Source organism: Hemiscyllium ocellatum, chromosome 22 (genome assembly GCF_020745735.1).
Source record: "Hemiscyllium ocellatum isolate sHemOce1 chromosome 22, sHemOce1.pat.X.cur, whole genome shotgun sequence".
Lineage (NCBI taxonomy): Eukaryota > Metazoa > Chordata > Chondrichthyes > Orectolobiformes > Hemiscylliidae > Hemiscyllium > Hemiscyllium ocellatum.
The window spans coordinates 50,107,583-50,126,521 of record NC_083422.1 but is presented as its reverse complement, the minus strand read 5'-3'; the positions used below and the strand labels follow the sequence as shown (position 1 = coordinate 50,126,521).

Genomic DNA, 18,939 nt, shown 5'->3' with positions numbered 1-18,939 from the left:
CTGTTCGGGCGGAGGGTGTGTGAGAGAGGGCGTGGTCACGTGACTCGGGCCTACCTCAGGCTGGGGCTAAAGTGAGTATCGATTAAACTGTGGTTTAATTCCGATTCACGCAGCTGCAGCAGCTGGTAAACCTGCTGAGGGGGAGGGTGTTGTATTTTGAGGCACGACGTTAATGTTATTTTATTCTCGGGGAGAGGGTTATTGCTAGCACCGGGTGGTATTGCCGAGCCCCGGTTACCATGGCGATGCCTGCTCCTCCCCAGGAGCCCTGCCAGCTGTGGGCCTCGGCTCTCAGGGAGCCTCAGCGCCGGCTGCCCTGTGTCCACCAACCGGCTGGCTTCTTCATGGCAACCCCAGGGCTTCTTGACCGCCTCTACACAGACCAAGGCACCTGAAGCGATGTCTGTTGCCTGAACCTTGCTGTGATTTGGGAGGTGATGACCAACTGCCTTCTTGAACTGCTGCTGTCTGTGTTTTTTTTCGCCAGTGGTGCACCCACAGTGCCATGAGGGAGGGAGTGCTAGGGTTTTGACCCAGCCACAGCAAAGGGGCAGCGATAAACTCCCAAGTCAGGATGGTGGGTGGATTGGTGGAGAACTTGTTGGGGAGTGTTATTCCTGTATCCCTATTTGCCTTGGTCCTTCTAAATGATAGAGGTCATGCCTTTGGATGGTGCTGTGGAAGGTGATTTACTGTAGTGCATCTTGTAGATTGTACACATCGCTACAACTGAGCATCAGTGATGGATGCCGTGGTTGTGTTCACCAAGCCAGGAAGTTGATTTGCAGATGTTTTGTTCTCCGTCTAGGTGACATCTTCAGTACTTTGGAGTCTCCTGTGAAGTGCGGCTGTACTGTCTCTTCTGGAATTTATTTGGTTCCATCCTTGCTGTTTCCAGTTGCTGGTTCTAGTAGTTTGTTGTAATGCTTGGAATGTTGGCTCTGGGTCTATGTGTTGGTTGATGGAGTCCGTGGATGAGCGTCAGTGATGGATGGAACGTAAACAGTATTTATGGTAGCGATGGTGTGCCAACTGTATATTGTTTTATCTTGAATGGTGTTGAGCTTCTTTAAATGTTGTTGGAGCTGGTCTTATCCAGGCAAATGGGGAGTATTGGATTGCATTCTTAACCATTGCAAATGATAGGCTTGGGAAGCCTGAGAAATGAGTTGCTCAGTTTGACCTCTATTTGTGTTCATTATTAGTGTGACTACTCCAGTTAGATTTCTGGTCTATGGATATTGCTGGTGGGATATCTGTGATGGTAATGCTATTGAATATCAGGAGATGTGGTTAGATTCTCTCTTGTCAGAAATGGTCATTGCCTGGCACATGAATGGCATAAATATTGCTAATATGATTAAGTCTGCATGTTATCCAAGTCTGCTTCAATATTTGAGGAGTTTTGAATAGTGCTGACTGTTTGCAATCTTTAGTGACTATCCCTACTTCTGTTAGACAGAAAGTCTTTGATAAACTCATTGAAGATGGTTCGGTCTAAGCATAATGCGTCTATAGCAATATTCTCTGGCTCCAGCAACACCAACCATCCTCCTTTGTGGTAGTATGATTGACACCAATGGTGAGTTTTCCCACGATCCCCATTGAATTTACTTCAACTACGACTCCTTAATGACATTTTCAAATCAAAGTGGCCTTCATGCTGAAGTACAAATTTTCAAAATCACAGCCAGGATATTGTCAAATCCTGTAGCCATTGTTATTTCAAATCCCTTTAACCCTTTCTTGCCTATTTGGAGTGAATCAAACCAACTGATGACTGACGTCTATAATGCTGGGAACTTTGGGAGGAAGTAAAATGGATCATCCACACAGGCCCTTGGGCTGAGGTAGTTGTAAACACTTTGACCTTTTCTTTTGCAAATGATGGAGGATAACCTCAGTATAAAGATGGAACTTTAGCTCCTCAAAAACAATTCAGTGGTCACCCCTACCAGCAATGTGGTGGACATTTTCATCTGTAACAGGTAGATTGGTGAGGACAAGCTTCAGACATGTCTATATACTGACGTTCTACCTGAACGTAGTGTTGTGTAGATTGGGTCTAGCCAGTTTGCTGCAAAACACTCTAAATTAGTAGGATAAATCATATTCCTTGTAAAAATGTTTGAAAAATTGTGAGCAATTTTGGTCCCTTTTATCGAAGGAAAGATATTTAGGTATTGGAGGCAGTCCAGAGAAGGGTGACTGGATTGATTCTAAGTACGGAGGGATTTTCTTCCAAGAAGAGGTTCGTTAGGTTGATCTTGTAATCGATGGAGTTTTTAAGAATAAAGAGAAGACCTTATTGAAACATACAAGATTTTGGCCATGGCAGGGTAGATGCTGAGAGGTTGTTTTCCCTTGTGAAAGAGTCTAGACCTTGAGGATTTTTTTTCTCTTAGAGACTAGTGAATTTGTGGAATTCTTTACCAGAAAGGGCTGTCGAGACTGGATTGTTAAGTATGTTTAAGGTTGAGATAGACAGGTTTTTAATCAATAAGGGAATCAAGAGTTATGGGGATAAGGCAGGAAAATGAAGTTGAGGATTATCAGATCAACCATGATCTCAATGAATAACTGAACAGACTCGATGGGCTGAATAGTATGCTTCTACTCTTACAATCTTATGGTCTTACGGTGTTATGGTCTTGTCCAGAAAAAACCTTTGATCAGAGTTTATCAGGTAATTTTAGGACTGTAACTTCCTCAATGCCGTGCAATGTTTGGAGATGGTTGATCCTTTTGGATGTATTTATGAGCAGATTGTCAAAATTATTTGGCAGAATGCATCATCACCAGAACTTTCAAATAAACACCACGCAGTTGGCTGCTGGTAGGAAGTGTAACCTTTCATTTTAAAACCAAAGATTATGAGTCTGCACACATTGAATGCTTATTTGTTAATGTGATATTTGAATTATCCCAGATATTTGGTGATGCAAATCCTGTGAGTATTTATTCACAGCAATACTTAACAGAGCTAGACAGCAACTTGACAGACCCAACACAATGCTTCTCGACGTAAATAAGGGATCGGGCAATACCTTGTCTCTGTTCTCTCCCTGTCACTTCTTTTTCTGTGGTCTTCTGCTTTTGGCCAGACAGCAGACTCTGACCTTCAGATTCAAACTTGATATGAGTTTTGGTCACTGAAAACTTGCATTAATAAACTATTTCCCAACCATACCCATAACGTGATCAGTAGTGTTAATGTACTCTGATCAGTTTAAGTGAGGCAAGGCTAATTTCTAATTGTTCCAGGGATGTGTGGTCAATTTCTGGCTGTTAACAGTGATGATCATCTGACGAAGATGCAGCGCTCCAATAGCTTGTGATTTCAAATAAACCTGTTGGATTATAACCTGGTGTTGTGTGACTTCTGACTTTGTCCAGGAGACAGTGAGATCTGCAGATGCTGGAGATCAGGGTTGAAAGCAACACACTCTCAACTCTGACTTTATCCCCCCAGTCCAACATTTGGAATGACACCTCCACATTTGGAATGAGGTGAAAACTTTCAAATAACAAAAATAGTAATTGCTGGAACGCTCAGCAGGTTGAGCAGCATCTGTGGACAGAAACTAGAGTTAATGTTTCAAGTCAAGTGACCCTTCCTCAGAACTGTTTGTCACAAAATACACAAGTGTCTTATGTTAACTATAATTAAACAAAATAATTGTTAGAGTAGGCTAACCGATTAATAGCCTTTGATTATTTCATCAGAAATTAACAAAAACTAATGATTAAATAAATACTTTCCGATAGAAGAGCAGTCCCATCAGATCATTCATGCCTGCCTGGACTCTCAGTGCTGCCCTTGAGACGTGCACAGTGGTGAAGAGACCATGACACATTGTCATCTGGAATGTGCCTTTACAAGGAAGGGGTGGATAGAGACACATTTGTTTTTGTGGAGATATATTCCCAGCAACTCCATGACATAGGACACTATGCTGCGAAACGGGCTGTTGAGACATGCACTGAGAAGACATCAGCTTGATTAAAGTCATTCTTTGGACTGCCTGAAACTTGCTGGCCTTCCAGTGCAAGGAGTTGACCTGGACCAACTGTTTGGGACTGGCACATTCCAAAGTCCAGGACCACATGCTGAGGGATAGCTTGGGATAGCCACTGCAAAGGTGCAGTGGGGAAAGGCCACAGTCCCAGCCCTTTCAGGCAAAGTGCACAGAGAGGCTGGTAACGTTTGAAGCACTGGGGTTGAATGCTTGTCACTGAATCTGTATGGTAAATGCCATGGGTTGAAGCACCTAATAATGCACAAAGGAGAAGAGTTGTATTTATTGCTTTTTCAGTCATGATTTGTTATGAATAAAGTACCACATTTTTGCAAAATTAATGGTAAAAATGAGGTAAAATAGATTTTTATCCTCTTCTGTGTGCTCCCTCAGTATTCGCCACAAACCCCATCTAACAGCAATGTCATAGAGACCTCCAGCACAGAGACAGGTCCTTTGAATATTGTTGGATTATTGTGTGCAGTCCTGGTCTCCTTCCTATCGGAAAGACATTGTGAAACTTGAAAGGGTTCAGAAAAGATTTACAAGAATGTTGCCAGGGTTGGAGGATTTGAGCTATAGGGAGAGGCTGAATAGGCTGGGGCTGTTTTCCCTGGAACGTTGGAGGCTGAGGGGTGACTTTATAGAGGTTTACAAAATTGAGGGGCATGGATAGGATAAATAGGCAAAGTCTTTTCCCTGGGTTCGGGGAGTCCAGAACTAGAGGGCATAGGTTTATGGTGAGAGGGAAAAAATATAAAGAGACCTACGGGATAACGTATTCACGCAGAGGGTGGTACGTATATAGAATGAGCTGCCAGAGGATGTGGTGGAGGTTGGTACAGTTGCAACATTTAAGAGGCATCTGGATGGATCTATGAATAGGAAGGGTTAGGAGGCTAATGAGCCGGGTGCTGGCAGGTGGGACTAGATTAGGTTGGGATATCTGGTCAGCATAGACGGGTTGGACCAAAGGGTCTGTTTCTGTGCTGTACATCTCTGACTCCAGTCCATGCCGATCAAAATGTCTGCCCATGCTGACCCCATTTCCCTGCACTTGGCCCATATCCTTCTAATCCTTTCCTATCCATGTATTTGTCCAAATGACTTTGAAATGTTGTTGATATACCCACCTCGACCACTACCACTGGCAGCTCATTCCATATGTGTATCACCCTCTGTGTAAAAAATGTTGCCCCTCAGGTTCCCTTTTATTCTGTCCATGCTGTACATCACTATTTAACCTTAAATTGATGCCCTCTAGTCCTCAATTCCTCAACCCTGGGAAAAAGACTGTCCTTTAAGATTTGGCCAACTTGGTCAATTGAAGTGCTGTTGAGCTACTCGGTAATAGACACTGAAGAACCTGACCCAGTGACCATTCTCTGTCCTTGCTATCCTCAGTGCTCCCTCCAAGTGATATTCAACATGGTCATGTCAGAGAGGGAGGGGGAAGGGGAATTGAAATGGGCGATGCCTGGGATGTCAGGTTGACCCCTGCAGGACCAGTTGAGATGCTCAACTGGAGGAACAAAGCCTCATCTTCACCTGGGCAGCCAACAGCTGAGAGGACTCAACACTGAGTTCTCCAATTTCAAATAACCTCCCTTCCCATCCCCGACTCCCTTACCAGTCTCTTTCCCCCCCCTCCCATTCCTCTGATTGATCCTTCCAGCTACCAACGGGATCCGTTCCTCCCATCAACGAACGAGGCCGTACCGCACCACTTAGCTGAGACATGTGGATTGCAATATGACGTAATCCCAGGAAAACAAGAATCCCAGTTAACGAGCAGCGCAGATGATGCTGAGATGATATTTCATTGGATGCTGGGCCAGATTGTTTGGATGTTGATTGGAAGCAAATTGTGCCAGTGTACTGGTACTCTCACCTCAGGAAATATTGTGTGTTGCTGTTTAATTTGAAGGTGGTGTTTTGTTCCTGTCATATGATCAGAATGGTTGCACCCATTCCTAGTCTCTGCACGAAAGCTATTCTGAGACTTTGATAGTAGAGCTGTAACATTGACTGCCAAGTAGGATTTCTGTACTGATAGGTAACCAATCCAGTGGGCTCTATGAGAGCTTTTCAATCCAGGCTGAGGCATCTCAGAAGGATCCTGTTGCTGTAGGGCCTTTTCTGACAGCAGAACATCCCAAAGTGCTTTGAAATGCAAAATGGTTCTCAAGTGAGCCTGCAGTTGCCATTGCAGGGTAATACAGTAACCAAGTTGTGCATAGCAAACCCTCACTAACAGCTAATGTGTTTTCAGCACCATTACCCGACATATTTTAGAAGACGGTTGCCTAGTATGAGGGTGTTTCAGGTGTAACCCTTCTTCAGGATTGGGGGTGACGGAAAGGGGGGTTGGGGGAGGGTTTTGGTTGGACAGAGTGGTGAGGTAGTGATAGGTGAAGACAGGTAGAGGGTACAGCCTGGTTGGCGGATTGGAAGAATGAATCCAGTTGGCAGCTGGAAGGAAGGGTAAGTCAGAGGAATGGAAGACAAAGGGAGGGGCTGGAAAGGAGCTGGGGGCAGGAAAGGGTGGTTATTTGAAATTGGAGAATTCAGTGTTGAATTCTCTTGGCTGCCCAGGCAGAAGATGAGGTGTTGTCCTCCAATCTGTAGTCTGATTTGCTGTGGAAATGGAGGAAACTGGAGATGGTCATGTCAGAGAGGGAGTGGGAAGGGGAATTGAAATGGGCAGTGCCTGGGATGTCAGGTTGACCCCTGCAGGACCAGTTGAGATGCTCAACTGGAGGAATAAAGCCTCATCTTCACCTGGGCAGCCAACAGCTGAGAGGACTCAACACTGAGTTCTCTAATTTCAAATAACCTCCCTTCCCATCCCCTGACTCCCCCCTCCCATTCTGATTGATCCTTCCTTCCAGCTACCAACGGGATCCGTTCCTCCCATCAACGAACGAGGCTGTACCCTCTCCCTGGGTTCACCTATCCCTACCACACCACTCCACCCCTCTCCCCAACCAAAACCCTCCCCCACCTCTCTATCTGTGGCTCCACTTACCCTCACCTCCCAGCCTGAAGAAATGGTGACTTCTGCACCTCCTGATGCTGCCTGGCTTGCTGTGTTCTTCCAGTCTCCTGCTTGTCCAACTTGGATTCCAGTATCAGTAGATTTTTGTCTCTAGAGTGTGAGTGTAAGTGAAATCTAGGCTGTTTCTCTGTGCAGCTGCAAAAAAAAAGCCCCAAATTGTTTCCTCTCAAGTGAACTGTTGTGAAGAGCTGTGCAGTGCTCCAATAGAAGGTACATAGTGGATGCTGCTAATATCTACACTTTAATAATTAGGGTATATACTGTTTGTAAAAGGTATTAATTTAGTGATATATTTTCCCACCTTTTGAAAACAGCAATTCAGAGCTCTGCTCAGGTTCCAAGCTACTCCCATTGTGCATGTTCCTAGGCTCATTTATTTTTCACCCAATGGATGCAGGTTTCTTTGGCTAGGCCAGCTTTACTGCCCATCCCTGACTATTCAGAGGGCAGTTCCGTGGTGGACAGCACGGTGGCACAGTGGTTAGCACTGCTGCCTCACAGCACCGGAGACCCGGGTTCAATTCCCGACTCAGGCGACTGACTGTGTGGAGTTTGCACATTCTCCCCGTGTCTGCGTGGGTTTCCTCCGGGTGCTCCGGTTTCCTCCCACAGTCCAAAGATGTGCAGGTTAGGTGAATTGGCCAAGATAAATTGCCCATAGTGTTAGGTAAAGGGGTAAATGTAGGGCTGTGGGTGGGTTGCGCTTCGGCGGGTCGGTGTGGACTTGTTGGGCCGAAGGGCCTGTTTCCACACTGTAAGTAATCTAATCTAATTCAGAATCAACCACGTTGCTGTGAGTCTGGAGTCTCATGCAGGCCTGATCAGGCAATTTCCCTCCCTAAAGCACATTAGTGAACCAAATGAGTTTTTCTGACAATCAACAATGGTTTCATGATCATCCTTAGACCTTTAATTCCAGGTTTTATTGAATTCAACTTCCACCATCTGGCATGGCAGGATTTAAACCCAGGTCCCCAGAATATTCGTTAAGTTTCAAGATTAATAGTCAAGTTATAAATCTACTAGGGCATTGCCTTTCCGAGTTTAGATCCATCTATTTCCAATGGAGTTGACATTTTGTTGATTGATGGCGGATCTGTCTTTATCTATGTCTCACTCACTCTCTTTTCTCTGACTCTCTCCCTCTCCCTCACTCATTCACTCTGTCTTCTCACTGCCCCTCTCTCTTCTACTTTCTCAATTTCTCTCTCCGTTTCTGTTTCACACATTCTTCTCCCCCTCCCTTCTCTCTCTCTCTGTCTCATGCATTTTATCACTTTTTATTGTCATCTCAGTTTCTGACCATCGTTCTCCCTCTCTAAGTTCATGCTGTTGATACAACTTACAGACATTGTGGTGCTTTAAAATCCTTCTCCTACAGTAACTCATTCTTTCAGACCTCCGACATTTGACATTCTAACTCAGACATCGAACATCTAACAATACAGCACAGTACAGGCCCTTGATGTTATGCTGATCTGTGAAACCAATCTGAAGCCCATTTAACCTACACTTGTCATCCATATATTTATCCAGTGACCATTTAAATGTCCTTAAAGTTGGTGAGTCTGCTACTGTTGCAGGCAAGGCATTCCATGCCCTTACTATTCTCTGAGTAAAGAACCTACTTCTCACATATATCCTATATCAGTCATCCCTCATTTTAAAGCTATGTCCCCTCATGCTAGCCATCAGCATCCAAGAAAAAAGACTCTCACTGTTCACACTATTTAATCCTCTGATCATCTTGTATGTCTCTACTAAGTCACCTCTTAACTTTCTTCTCTAATGAAAACAGCCTCAAGTCCCTCAGCCTTTCCTCATAAGACCTTCCTCCAGACCAGGCAACATCCTGGTAAATCTCCTCTGCACCCTTTCCAAATCTTCCACATCCTTCCAATAATGCGATGACCAGAACTGTATGCAATACTCCAAATGTGGCTGCTCCAGAGTTTTGTACAGCTGGAACATGAACTCATGGCTCCAGAACTCAATCCCTCTACCAATAAAAGCTAATATACTGTATGCCTTCTTAACAACCCTATCAACCTGGGTGGCAACTTTCAGGGATCGATGCACATGGACACCGGGATCTCTCTGCTCATCCACACTACCAAGGATCTTACCAATAGCCCAGTATTCTGTATTTGTGTTCCTCCTTCCAAAGTGAATTATCTCAAACTTTTCAGAATTAAATTCCATTTGCCACTTCTCAGCCCAGCTCTGCAGCTTATCTATGTCCTTCTGTGATTTGCATCATCCTTCCGCACTGTCCACAACTCCACCAACTTTAGCGTTGTCTGCAAATTTACTAACCCATCCTTACTTGCCCTCGTCCAGGTCACTTATAAAAATGACAAACAGCAGTGGCTCCAAACTTCCTTTTCCTCCTACAGTCTGGGTGAAATGCAAGGTTATCCACACATAACCACTACTAGCTGGCTTAACTTGCATCCCTCCTCCCAGGAAATTAGCTTGTGATTTGGGCATTTATCTTCTCAGACAAGAGACTGGTTCTCAGGCTGATCAGTAGTCAGTTGGGGAAACAGTGGCTGTGATGGTCAGATGATTATTTATGGAGTCATTGAAATATTTGCATCTTACATAACTTTTTAAAATTTACTCATGGGACATTGCCGTTGCTGATTGACCAGAATTTATTGCCCGTCCTGAGTTGCCCTTGAGCAAGTAGTGGTGAGCTGCCTTCTTGAACCGCTGTAGCCCATGTGCTATAGATAATCCCACATTGCCATTTGGGAGGAAATTCCAGAATTTGGACCCAATGACACTGAAGGAACAGTGATATATTTCCAAGTCTGTATGGTGAATGGTTTGTAGGGGAATTTGCAGGTGGTGGTGTTCTCATATATCTGCTGCCGTTATCCTCCTTGGTGGTAGTAGATGTGCGTTTGGAAGGTGCTGAATATTTGGTGAATTTCTGCAGTGCATCTTGTAGGTAGTACATATTGCTGCTACTGTCAGTTATGGAATGACTGAATGTTTGTGGATGTGGTGCCAATCAAATGGGCTGATTTGCCCCGGATGCTGTTAAGCTTCTTGAGCTGCAGTATACAGGCAAGTGGAGAACATCCTATCAAATTCTTGACTTGTAGATAGTGGACACATTTTGGGGAGTCAGGAGAGGAGTTATTTGTTACAGTATTCCTTGCTTCTGACTTGCTGTTGCAGCCATTACATTTTTATGGTGAGTCTAGATCTAGTTTCTGGTCAGTAGTAATCCCTGAGATGCTGGTAGTGGAGAATTTAGTCCTGGTTATGCTACTGAATATCAAGGTTGGATTGTCTCTTATTGCCATTGCCTGGCATTTGTGTGGCACAAGTGTTACTTGCACTTGCACTTGAACTGTACTTCTGAACCTGCTGTTTGTCATTTTAAAAAATATCATCTATTTGATCCATAGGATTGGATGTCAACACGTATTCTAATGGAGGTGTGTGCAGACTCAGTGGAATCTGCTATCAATGCTGAAAGGGGAGGTATGTACTGCACTGGTCCTATACTGTATATTAGACTGAGGCTGTGTTTCTTAAACCATCAAACGTTACTTTCACTTTCAGTATTTTCTCACTTTGCCCCCACCTCCATGTGGTCACATGATGTGGTCTCGCTAGCTCTGTCAGCATTTGATGTCCATCTGTAACTGCCATTGAGAAGCCAGCGATGAGCTGCTTTCCTTCTCCAGTCCATGTATTATCAGCACATCCACAGTGCTGTTAGAGAGGAAGTTTCAGGATTTTGAGGAAAGGAGGAATGTTTTAAAACTGAGGTGTTTTTGGACTGGTGGCCAATGTTAACTAAGGAGCTTGGGTGAATGGAACTTGGGCGAGTTTTGGTAAACTCTTGTGGAAGGAGGAAGATGGATAGATTTGGTCAAGTCTACAAGTAATCAAGACTTGGCTCAGTAGTTTACATGAATACCACAGCTTCACAGTGTCATTACAGCACAAGAGGACCTTTGGCCTTCGTTCCATACGTCAAATATCCTCTCTGCTAGTCCCATTTTCCTGCACTTAATCCATAACCCTGTATGCCACGGCATTTCAAGTGCTCATCTAAATAGTTTTTAAAATGTTTTGAGGATTTCCACCTCTACCACCATTTCAGCAAGTGAGTTTCAAATACCCACTCTCCTCTGGATGAAAAGCAAATTCCTCAAATTCCCTTTAAACCACCTGCTCATTACATTAAAACTGTACCCCCTGCTTCTTGACCCCTCTACTGAGGGGAAATGCTTCTCTCTATCTCCCCTGTCAATGCTCCTAAGAACTTCACACACTTCAATCAGATTGTTGCCTTCAGAGACTTTCCTCCTCTATATACCACACCACTAATTTTCATGTCATCTGCAAGCTTACTGATCATACATCCTCGATTCACGTCCAGATCATCAATGAACACAGCAAACAGCAAGGGATTGAGTATTGAACTCTGTGGTACACACTAGATACAGACTTTCAGTCACAAAAACACAATTTGACCATTGCCTTCTACTTCTTTGAAGACAACTTTGGATCCACTTTTATAATTTGCCCTGGATCTCCGTGATCTTGCCTTCTTAACCAGTTTACAATGCAAGACCTTGTCAAAAGTTTTGTTGGAGTCCATGTAGAATACATAGATGTATTCAAGGGGAAACTAGATACCTACATGAGGGACAAAGCAATAAAAAATATGTTGCTGTTGTTAGATTAAGAGAGTTAGTAGGTGGCTGGTATGGAATATAAACACCAGCATAGTCCTGTAGTGCCTTATTACATGTTTTGTTCTTGTAGATTCTATGTAAACATTTATATAATTAACATCTTAGCTGGTTTCCTTTAGCCTCTGTGAAGAATCAGTCTAATTATTGTCTGACCTGCTGAATGTTTGCCGAATTAGCTAGAAATTGCAGCTTTTCTTTTGGCCACTCCCTCTTTGAGTTGCTTTGACTTCCACTCTCCCACAGTTAATTGGTTGTGATTGTTTTCAGGAGCATGTCGGATTGAACTGTGTTCCAGCCTAATGGAAGGAGGCATCACTCCCAGTATCGGTGAGTGCTGGATTTTCCACTGTTTCTAACTGTTGAGAACAGGATAAAACAACGCCATTCGGTGATGTTGAAGAGTAAATGTTGGTCCAATCTATGCTGAAAGATTTTCTGTCACTATCTAGCACAGCAGTCCACACTAATAACTGACCTCATCAAGCTGTTAGGGCATCCATCATGTCAGCTCCAGGCATTAATGTATTCATCACGTCAGCTCCAGGCATTAATGTATTCAAATAAACTAAACCACTATGGATGCTGAACATCTGAAATAAAAACAGAAAAGCTGGAGAAACTCAGCAGGTCTCATAGCATTTGTGGGAAGAGGAACAGGGTTAACAGTTTGAGTTAACAGGGTTAACAGTTTGAGTCTAGTGATTCTTCAGCACTGTAACTGTACTGCATTCTTTTATCATTCTTCACAAATATGTCTGCCAGGTGGAACATGAAGGCTGACATAGCACAGATGGGCTGAATGGCCTGTTTCTTTGCTGTAGACCTGGTGTGATTCCCTCACTTTCCTCTCCCCCTCTTGTGGTTACCTAGTGGTTTGAGGATTTGCACTGTTTTCTGTTCTGGCTATTGAAGCCTGAGTAGCAAGATGACAAGTTAGTAACTGTCCTGCTTCACAATTAGGAATTATCCCCAGCCTTTCCAGAAGACGTGGTTGCTATGCAAGCTTGTTAGTGGTGACTGCTGTGGCCAAAGCGATTCACACAAAATATTAAGCAAAATGTCTGATGGGAGATTTGCTTGAGCAATCTTCTTTGCAGTTTTTTCTAAGTTTCTGATAGTGTTGCAAAAATACTGGCTTCGCAATATGTATTGATGATTTAGATGAGAACACTAAATGTAATGTCTCCAAGTTTGCAGGTGACACAAAGCTAAGTGGGAGGGTGAGCTGTAAGGAGGATGCAGAGATATGTCAGTGTGATTTGGGCAAGTGCGTGGCAGATTCAATATAATGTGGATAAATGTGAGGTTATCCACTTTGAGAGTGTTCTGAAGATATGGGTGTACTGTACCTTTTAAGAGAGTTAAAAGCTAGCAAAAACTACCTGATAGCACCAGGTGTTCTGAAAAAAGATATAATGTAACAGGTGCTCCAGCTACTGGGGTAGCTAAGATAGCTGGTTGCCTGGAAACAACAAAACAGATTTGAATTAGGCCAATCAGTTTAAATTATACCATAGAAAATACCAAATTCCAATCCAGTTTGAATTTAGTAAATTGACAATCTTAAAAGCCAATGACCCAATCTGATGCTTTAAGGTATAAGACCGGGAAGGAGAGGGGGAGAGAATTGAACAGTTGAGAGGAGAACTTCCAAGCTGCCCGCATCTAAAGACTGTCTGAAACAATGAAAAAGATATCTTTATCAATCAGTATCCTGTGAAGCAGAATCTCCAAGGAGAAGAATAGGTGACCAGATTACAGAGAAAACTGCAAGCTGCCTGGCTTTGAGATAAGAAGTTTTGTTTTATAAATCATAATCGGGAATTTTATCAGACTAATATTAAGAAGGGAAGGTGAAAGATAGGTTAGAGAGGAGTTCTAAATAGTTGTTAGTTAATTATTCTGTGTTATATTTTAAGAAATAAAGTTGTTAATTTTTACTTCAAATAGTTCTTGGCCTCTTGAATTTTCACAGATTACTGCATGGGATAAATCTTTTCTGTGTTATCGTAAGCAGGAGAGTTTACCCCATGTTGTAACAAGAGCAAAAACAGGAAGATGGAATATTATTTGAATGGTTGGACAGACAATTGAAGAAAATGAATTTTAGAGCTGTCAGGAAAAAGCTGGAATGTGGAACTAAATTAGAAAGAAGAGTCATGATAGGCTAAAGGACTCCTTTCTACATCCTAAGTTTCCATAACTGTTTGGATCATGTCATCTGTGAAATGTAAGCGTCTGCAGTTGAATAGCAGAAATTTGAAGGATTGGGATATTTAGGTTTACTTCATGAGCTGACTAAGGCAATAGAGAATATTTCTATTATGTGTCAAAGTAACCATCCCTCAATTGTTGTGTTTTTTGATACTGGTTGGTTGTGGCAGGTCTATTGCAGTTGGTTAAACGGTACGTAAGGATTCCGGTGTTTGCCATGATACGTCCGCGAGGAGGGGACTTCCTGTACTCCGACAGTGAGATTGAGGTCATGAAGGCTGACATCAAGATGGTCAAAGCCAATGGAGCGGATGGAACTGTATTTGGGGTTCTGACAGAGGATGGAAGAGTCAACACTGAAGTATGCATGGATTTGATCGGTATGACCTTCATACTTTGATGATCTGAATAGAGAGTTTAAAACGATCGAAGGGCAGAAGTGAGAAAGAATCTATTTTATTTGGTTCTGGGGGCTGCCAACTCGTTCATTTCCATTTATTGGATGTGAAGCTCCTGGGGATGGGGTTAAAATCAGTTTTTTGAGGGGAGGAGGCAGAGTGTTATGACAAAACTTCCAGAAATACATCCAGTCTAAGTTAGCAGCCCTGTCAGCAGAGGGACCCAGAATGAGAGAAGGGCATTAACTAAACAATTAGAGCCACGCTGATTGGGGGAATGTCCACAAACTGGCCTTCATAACGAAGATCAGTGTAAATCTGGAACTCTCCTACAAAAAAAACTGTTTATTCTTGGGGTCAGTTGAAAACTTCAGAATTACACAATTACATAACACAATAATTAAGATACAGATTAGCTGTGATCTAATTGGAGGATGGCTTGGGGGCACTGAATAGGCTCTCCTGTTGCATTTTCCTCTGTACCATAAGGCATTCAAGTGCTTTATTAGGGTGTGAGTTCCCCATTTGATTTTCTTCCAGTGTGTTCCTCCCTCTCCTGAGGTGATGACTTATGTTGGGATAGTCCTCCCTAGTTGTGGAAGCCACGTTTGTTTACCTTTTCCTTGTTTCCACATCAAACCTTCTATCATCTAATTGGATGGAGGAGCAATTTGTGGAACTGAATTCTCATACATCAGTCCACAAGAAAAGAGAAAAACTTGCATTTCTTTTGCACTTCCCCCTATCACCAGATGTCACAAGATGCTTTACAGAGAATTAAGTACTTGATGAATGGTAGTCACATTGTAATGTATGAAATATGGCAGCCAACTTTTGTCCATCAGTTTCTGAGACACTAGGTTCATGGGTTGTTATTTCCTGATGAAGGGCCAAAGCCTGAAACATAGACTCTCCTGCCCTTTTGATGCTGCCTGACCTGCTGTGCCTTTCAACTCTGACTGTCCAGCATCTGGAGTCCTTACTCTCTTCCTAGTTGTTCAAATCCAAAACAAAGCCGGCACTCCTGTGCAATACTGAAGGAGTATAGCAATGTTGAGGTGGTATCTTTCAGATGAGAATTTAAACTGAAACTCCAGTCTGTCCTCTCAGGATGGATATTTCCATGACATTATGTCAAAGATGAGCAAGCTGTTCTCCCTAGTGCCCAGGACAGTACTTATCCTTCAACTACCATCACTCAAAACAGATGAGCTCACCATCATCTCATTATTGTTTGTGGCAGCTTGCTGTGTACTAATTGAGTGCCACATTTCCTATATTACAACAGTGATTACATTTCAAAAGTACTTCTCTGGCCGTAAGATGATTTTGAAAGCTTTGAGGGCATTAAGAGTGATTTCAAATTGACACCATTCAATTTGTGATTTTGTCAGGCAGAGGAAGGGAAGGGATGTTGGGGAGATAGCCAACAATAAAGATTTGTTCAGCAGATTAACCCATTCTGGTGCTTATATTAAACTTCCTTTTTTAACGTAAGATGGTGAATATTCAGAATGTCTAAACATTGCTTCCTCTGTTGCAGCTGAATCACGACCTATGTCCGTGACTTTTCACAGAGGTGAGTATGTCTGAAAAAAGAGGGAGTGACTGTTGGGATAAGATAGGAAAAAGTGACCAACTATTTCAAGGGAGAGACAGTGAAGGAGGAACATACTGAATCTGGAAGAACATTGAGGTACTACAGAATTTGCAGAAAGATTATATCAGAATTGACATGTTACAGGAAAGTTTGAATGTCCTGGGACTCCTTTCTGCAACAACAAAAAGACTGATAGAGATCTTTAAGATTTGGAAGAGTTTAAGGGAAAAAACAGGGAGGAGATCTTTCCACTGTAGGGAAAACTGGAATTAGGGCTACCATTCCAAGACAGTCACAAATAGTCTAATAGGGAATTCAAGAGAAACATCATTACTCGGGGTAGTTGAGTCAAAGAAACATAGGCCCAGTTGAAGGGAAACTATTTAATTGAAAGAGAGAAGATATAAAAGGAACCCTAGGGGCAACGTTTTCATGCAGAGGGTGGTACGTGTATGGAATGAGCTGCCAGAGGAAGTGGTGGAGGCTGGTACAGTTGCAACATTTAAAAGTCATTTGGATGGTATACGAATAGGAAGGGTTTGGAGGGATATGGGCCGGGTGGTGGCAGGTGGGAATAGATTGGGTTGGGATATCTGGTCAGCATGGACGAGTTGGACTGAAGGGTCTGTTCCTGTGCAGTACATCTCTAAGACTCTAAGCCCGAATAAAGTCCGACTAGCTCAGTCAGTAGAGCATGAGACTCCTATTCTCAGAGTCGTGGGTTCAAGCCCCACGTTGGGCGTTGTGTTCATTACAAATGCTACAGGAAGGATAGAAAGGGAGGCAAGAGACGAGGGGGAGTGGTATTTTTGATAAGGGATAGCATTATAGTTGTGCTGAGGGAGGATATTCCCGGAATTACATCCAGGGCAGTTACTTGGGTGGAACTGAGAAATAAGAAAGGGAGGATCACCTTATTGGGATTGTATTATAGACCCCCTAACAGTCAGAGGGAAATTGAGAAACAAACTAGTAAGGAGATCTCAGCTATCTCTAAGAATAATAGGGTAGTTATGGTAGGGAATTTTAACTTTCCAAACATCGACTGGGACTGCCATAGTTTAAAGGTTTAGATGGAGAGGAATTTCTTAAGTGTGTGCAAGACAGTTTTCTGATTCCGTATGTGGATGTACCTACGAGAGAAGGTGCAAAACTTGACCTATTCTTGGGAAATAAGGCAGGGCAGGTGACTGAGCTGTCAGTGGGGGAGCACTTTGGGGCCAGCGACCATAATTCTATTCGTTTTAAAATAGTAATGGAAAAGGATAGACCAGATCTAAAAGTTGAAATTCTAAATTGGAGAAAGGCCAATTTTGACGGTACTAAGCAAGACCTTTCGAAAGCTGATTGGAGGCAGATGTTCACAGGTAAAGGGACGGCTGGAAAATGGGAAGTCTTCAGAAATGAGATAACAAGAATCTAGAGAAAGTATATTCGTGTCAGGGTGAAAGGGAAGGCTGATAGGTATAGGGAATGCTGGATGACTAAAGAAATTGAGGGTTTGGTTAAGAAAAAGAAGGAAACATATGTCAGGTATAGACAGGATAGATCGAGTGAATCCTTAGAATATAAAGAAAGCAGTAGTATACTTAAGAGGGAAATCAGGAGGGCAAAACGGGGACATGAGATAGCTTTGGCAAATAGAATTAAGGAGAATCCAAAGGGTTTTTACAAATACATTAAGGACATAAGGGTAACTAGGGAGAGAATAGGGCCCCTCAAAGATCAGCAAGGCGGCCTTTGTGTGGAGCCACAGAAAATGGGGGAGATACTAAATGAATATTTTGCATCAGTATTTATTGTGGAAAAGGATATGGAAGATATAGACTGTAGGGAAATAGATTGTGACATCTTGCAAAATGTCCAGATTACAGAGGAGGAAGTGCTGGATGTCTTGAAACTGTTAAAAGTTGATAAATCCCCAGGGCCTGATCAGGCATACCCAAGAACTCTGTGGGAAGCTAGAGAAGTGATTGCTGGACCTCTTGCTGAGATATTTGTATCAACAATAGTCACGGGTGAGGTGCCGGAAGACTGGGGGTTGGTAAACGTGGTGCCACTGTTTAAGAAGGGCGGTAAAGACAAGCCAGGGAACTACAGACCAGTGAGCCTGACCTCGGTGGTGGACAAGTAGTTGGAGGGAATCCTGAGGGACAGGATGTACATGTATTTGGAAAGACAGGGACTGATTAGGGATAGTCAACATGGCTTTGTGCGTGGGAAATCATGTCTCACAAACCTGATTGAGTTTTTTGAAGAAGTAACAAAGAAGATTGATGAGGGCAGAGCAGTAGATGTGATCTATATGGACTTCAGTAAGGCATTCGACAAGGTTCCCCATGGGAGACTGATTAGCAAGGCTTGATCTCATTGAATACAGGGAGAACTAGCCATTTGGATACAGAACTGGCTCAAAGGTAGAAGACGGAGGGTGGTGGTGGAGGGTTGTTTTTCAGATTGGAGGCCTGTGACCAGGGAGTGCCACAAGGCTCGGTGCTGGGTCCTCTACTTTTTGTCATTTACATAAATGATTTGGATGTGAGCATAAGAGGCACAGTTGGTAAGTTTGCAGATGACACCAAAATTGGAGGTGTAGTGGACAGCGAAGAGGGTTACCTCAGATTACAACAGGATCTGGACCAGAGCCAGCTGGGCCAATGGGCTGAGAAGTAGCAGATGGAGTTTAATTCAGATAAATGCGAGGTGCTGCATTTTGGGAAAGCAACCTTAGCAGGACTTCTACACTTAATGGTAAGTTCCTCAGGAGTGTTGCTGAACAAAGAGACCTTGGAGTGCAGGTGCTTAGCTCCTCGAAAGTAGAATCACAGGTAGATAGGATAGTGAAGGCGGTGTTTGGTATGCTTTCCTTTATTGGTCAGAGTATTGAGTACAGGAGTTGGGAGGTCATGTTGCAGCTTTACAGGAC

The 18,939-nt window shown here is 43.2% G+C and overlaps 1 protein-coding gene and 1 non-coding gene across 3 annotated transcripts in view; both read left to right on the top strand.

Moving 5' to 3' along the window:
• The first annotated feature begins 32 nt into the window (after positions 1–32).
• The window catches only part of cutc (cutC copper transporter homolog (E. coli)), a 30,359-nt gene continuing 11,452 nt past the window's right edge, over positions 33–18,939 (top strand). The window contains exons 1-5 of one of the 2 annotated variants that reach the window (XM_060842481.1): positions 33–71; positions 10,500–10,575; positions 12,069–12,128; positions 14,186–14,395; positions 15,957–15,992. In XM_060842481.1, the coding sequence (XP_060698464.1) occupies positions 10,506–10,575; positions 12,069–12,128; positions 14,186–14,395; positions 15,957–15,992 (376 nt within the window). In that variant the 5' untranslated portion in view covers positions 33–71; positions 10,500–10,505. Of the gene's footprint in view, positions 72–256; positions 435–10,499; positions 10,576–12,068; positions 12,129–14,185; positions 14,396–15,956; positions 15,993–18,939 lie in introns of those variants that run through there. The other variant, XM_060842480.1, reaches the window with a different exon arrangement.
• On the top strand, positions 16,683–16,755 carry trnar-ccu (transfer RNA arginine (anticodon CCU)). The gene has a single exon. It is a non-coding gene; the product is annotated as a tRNA-Arg (tRNA).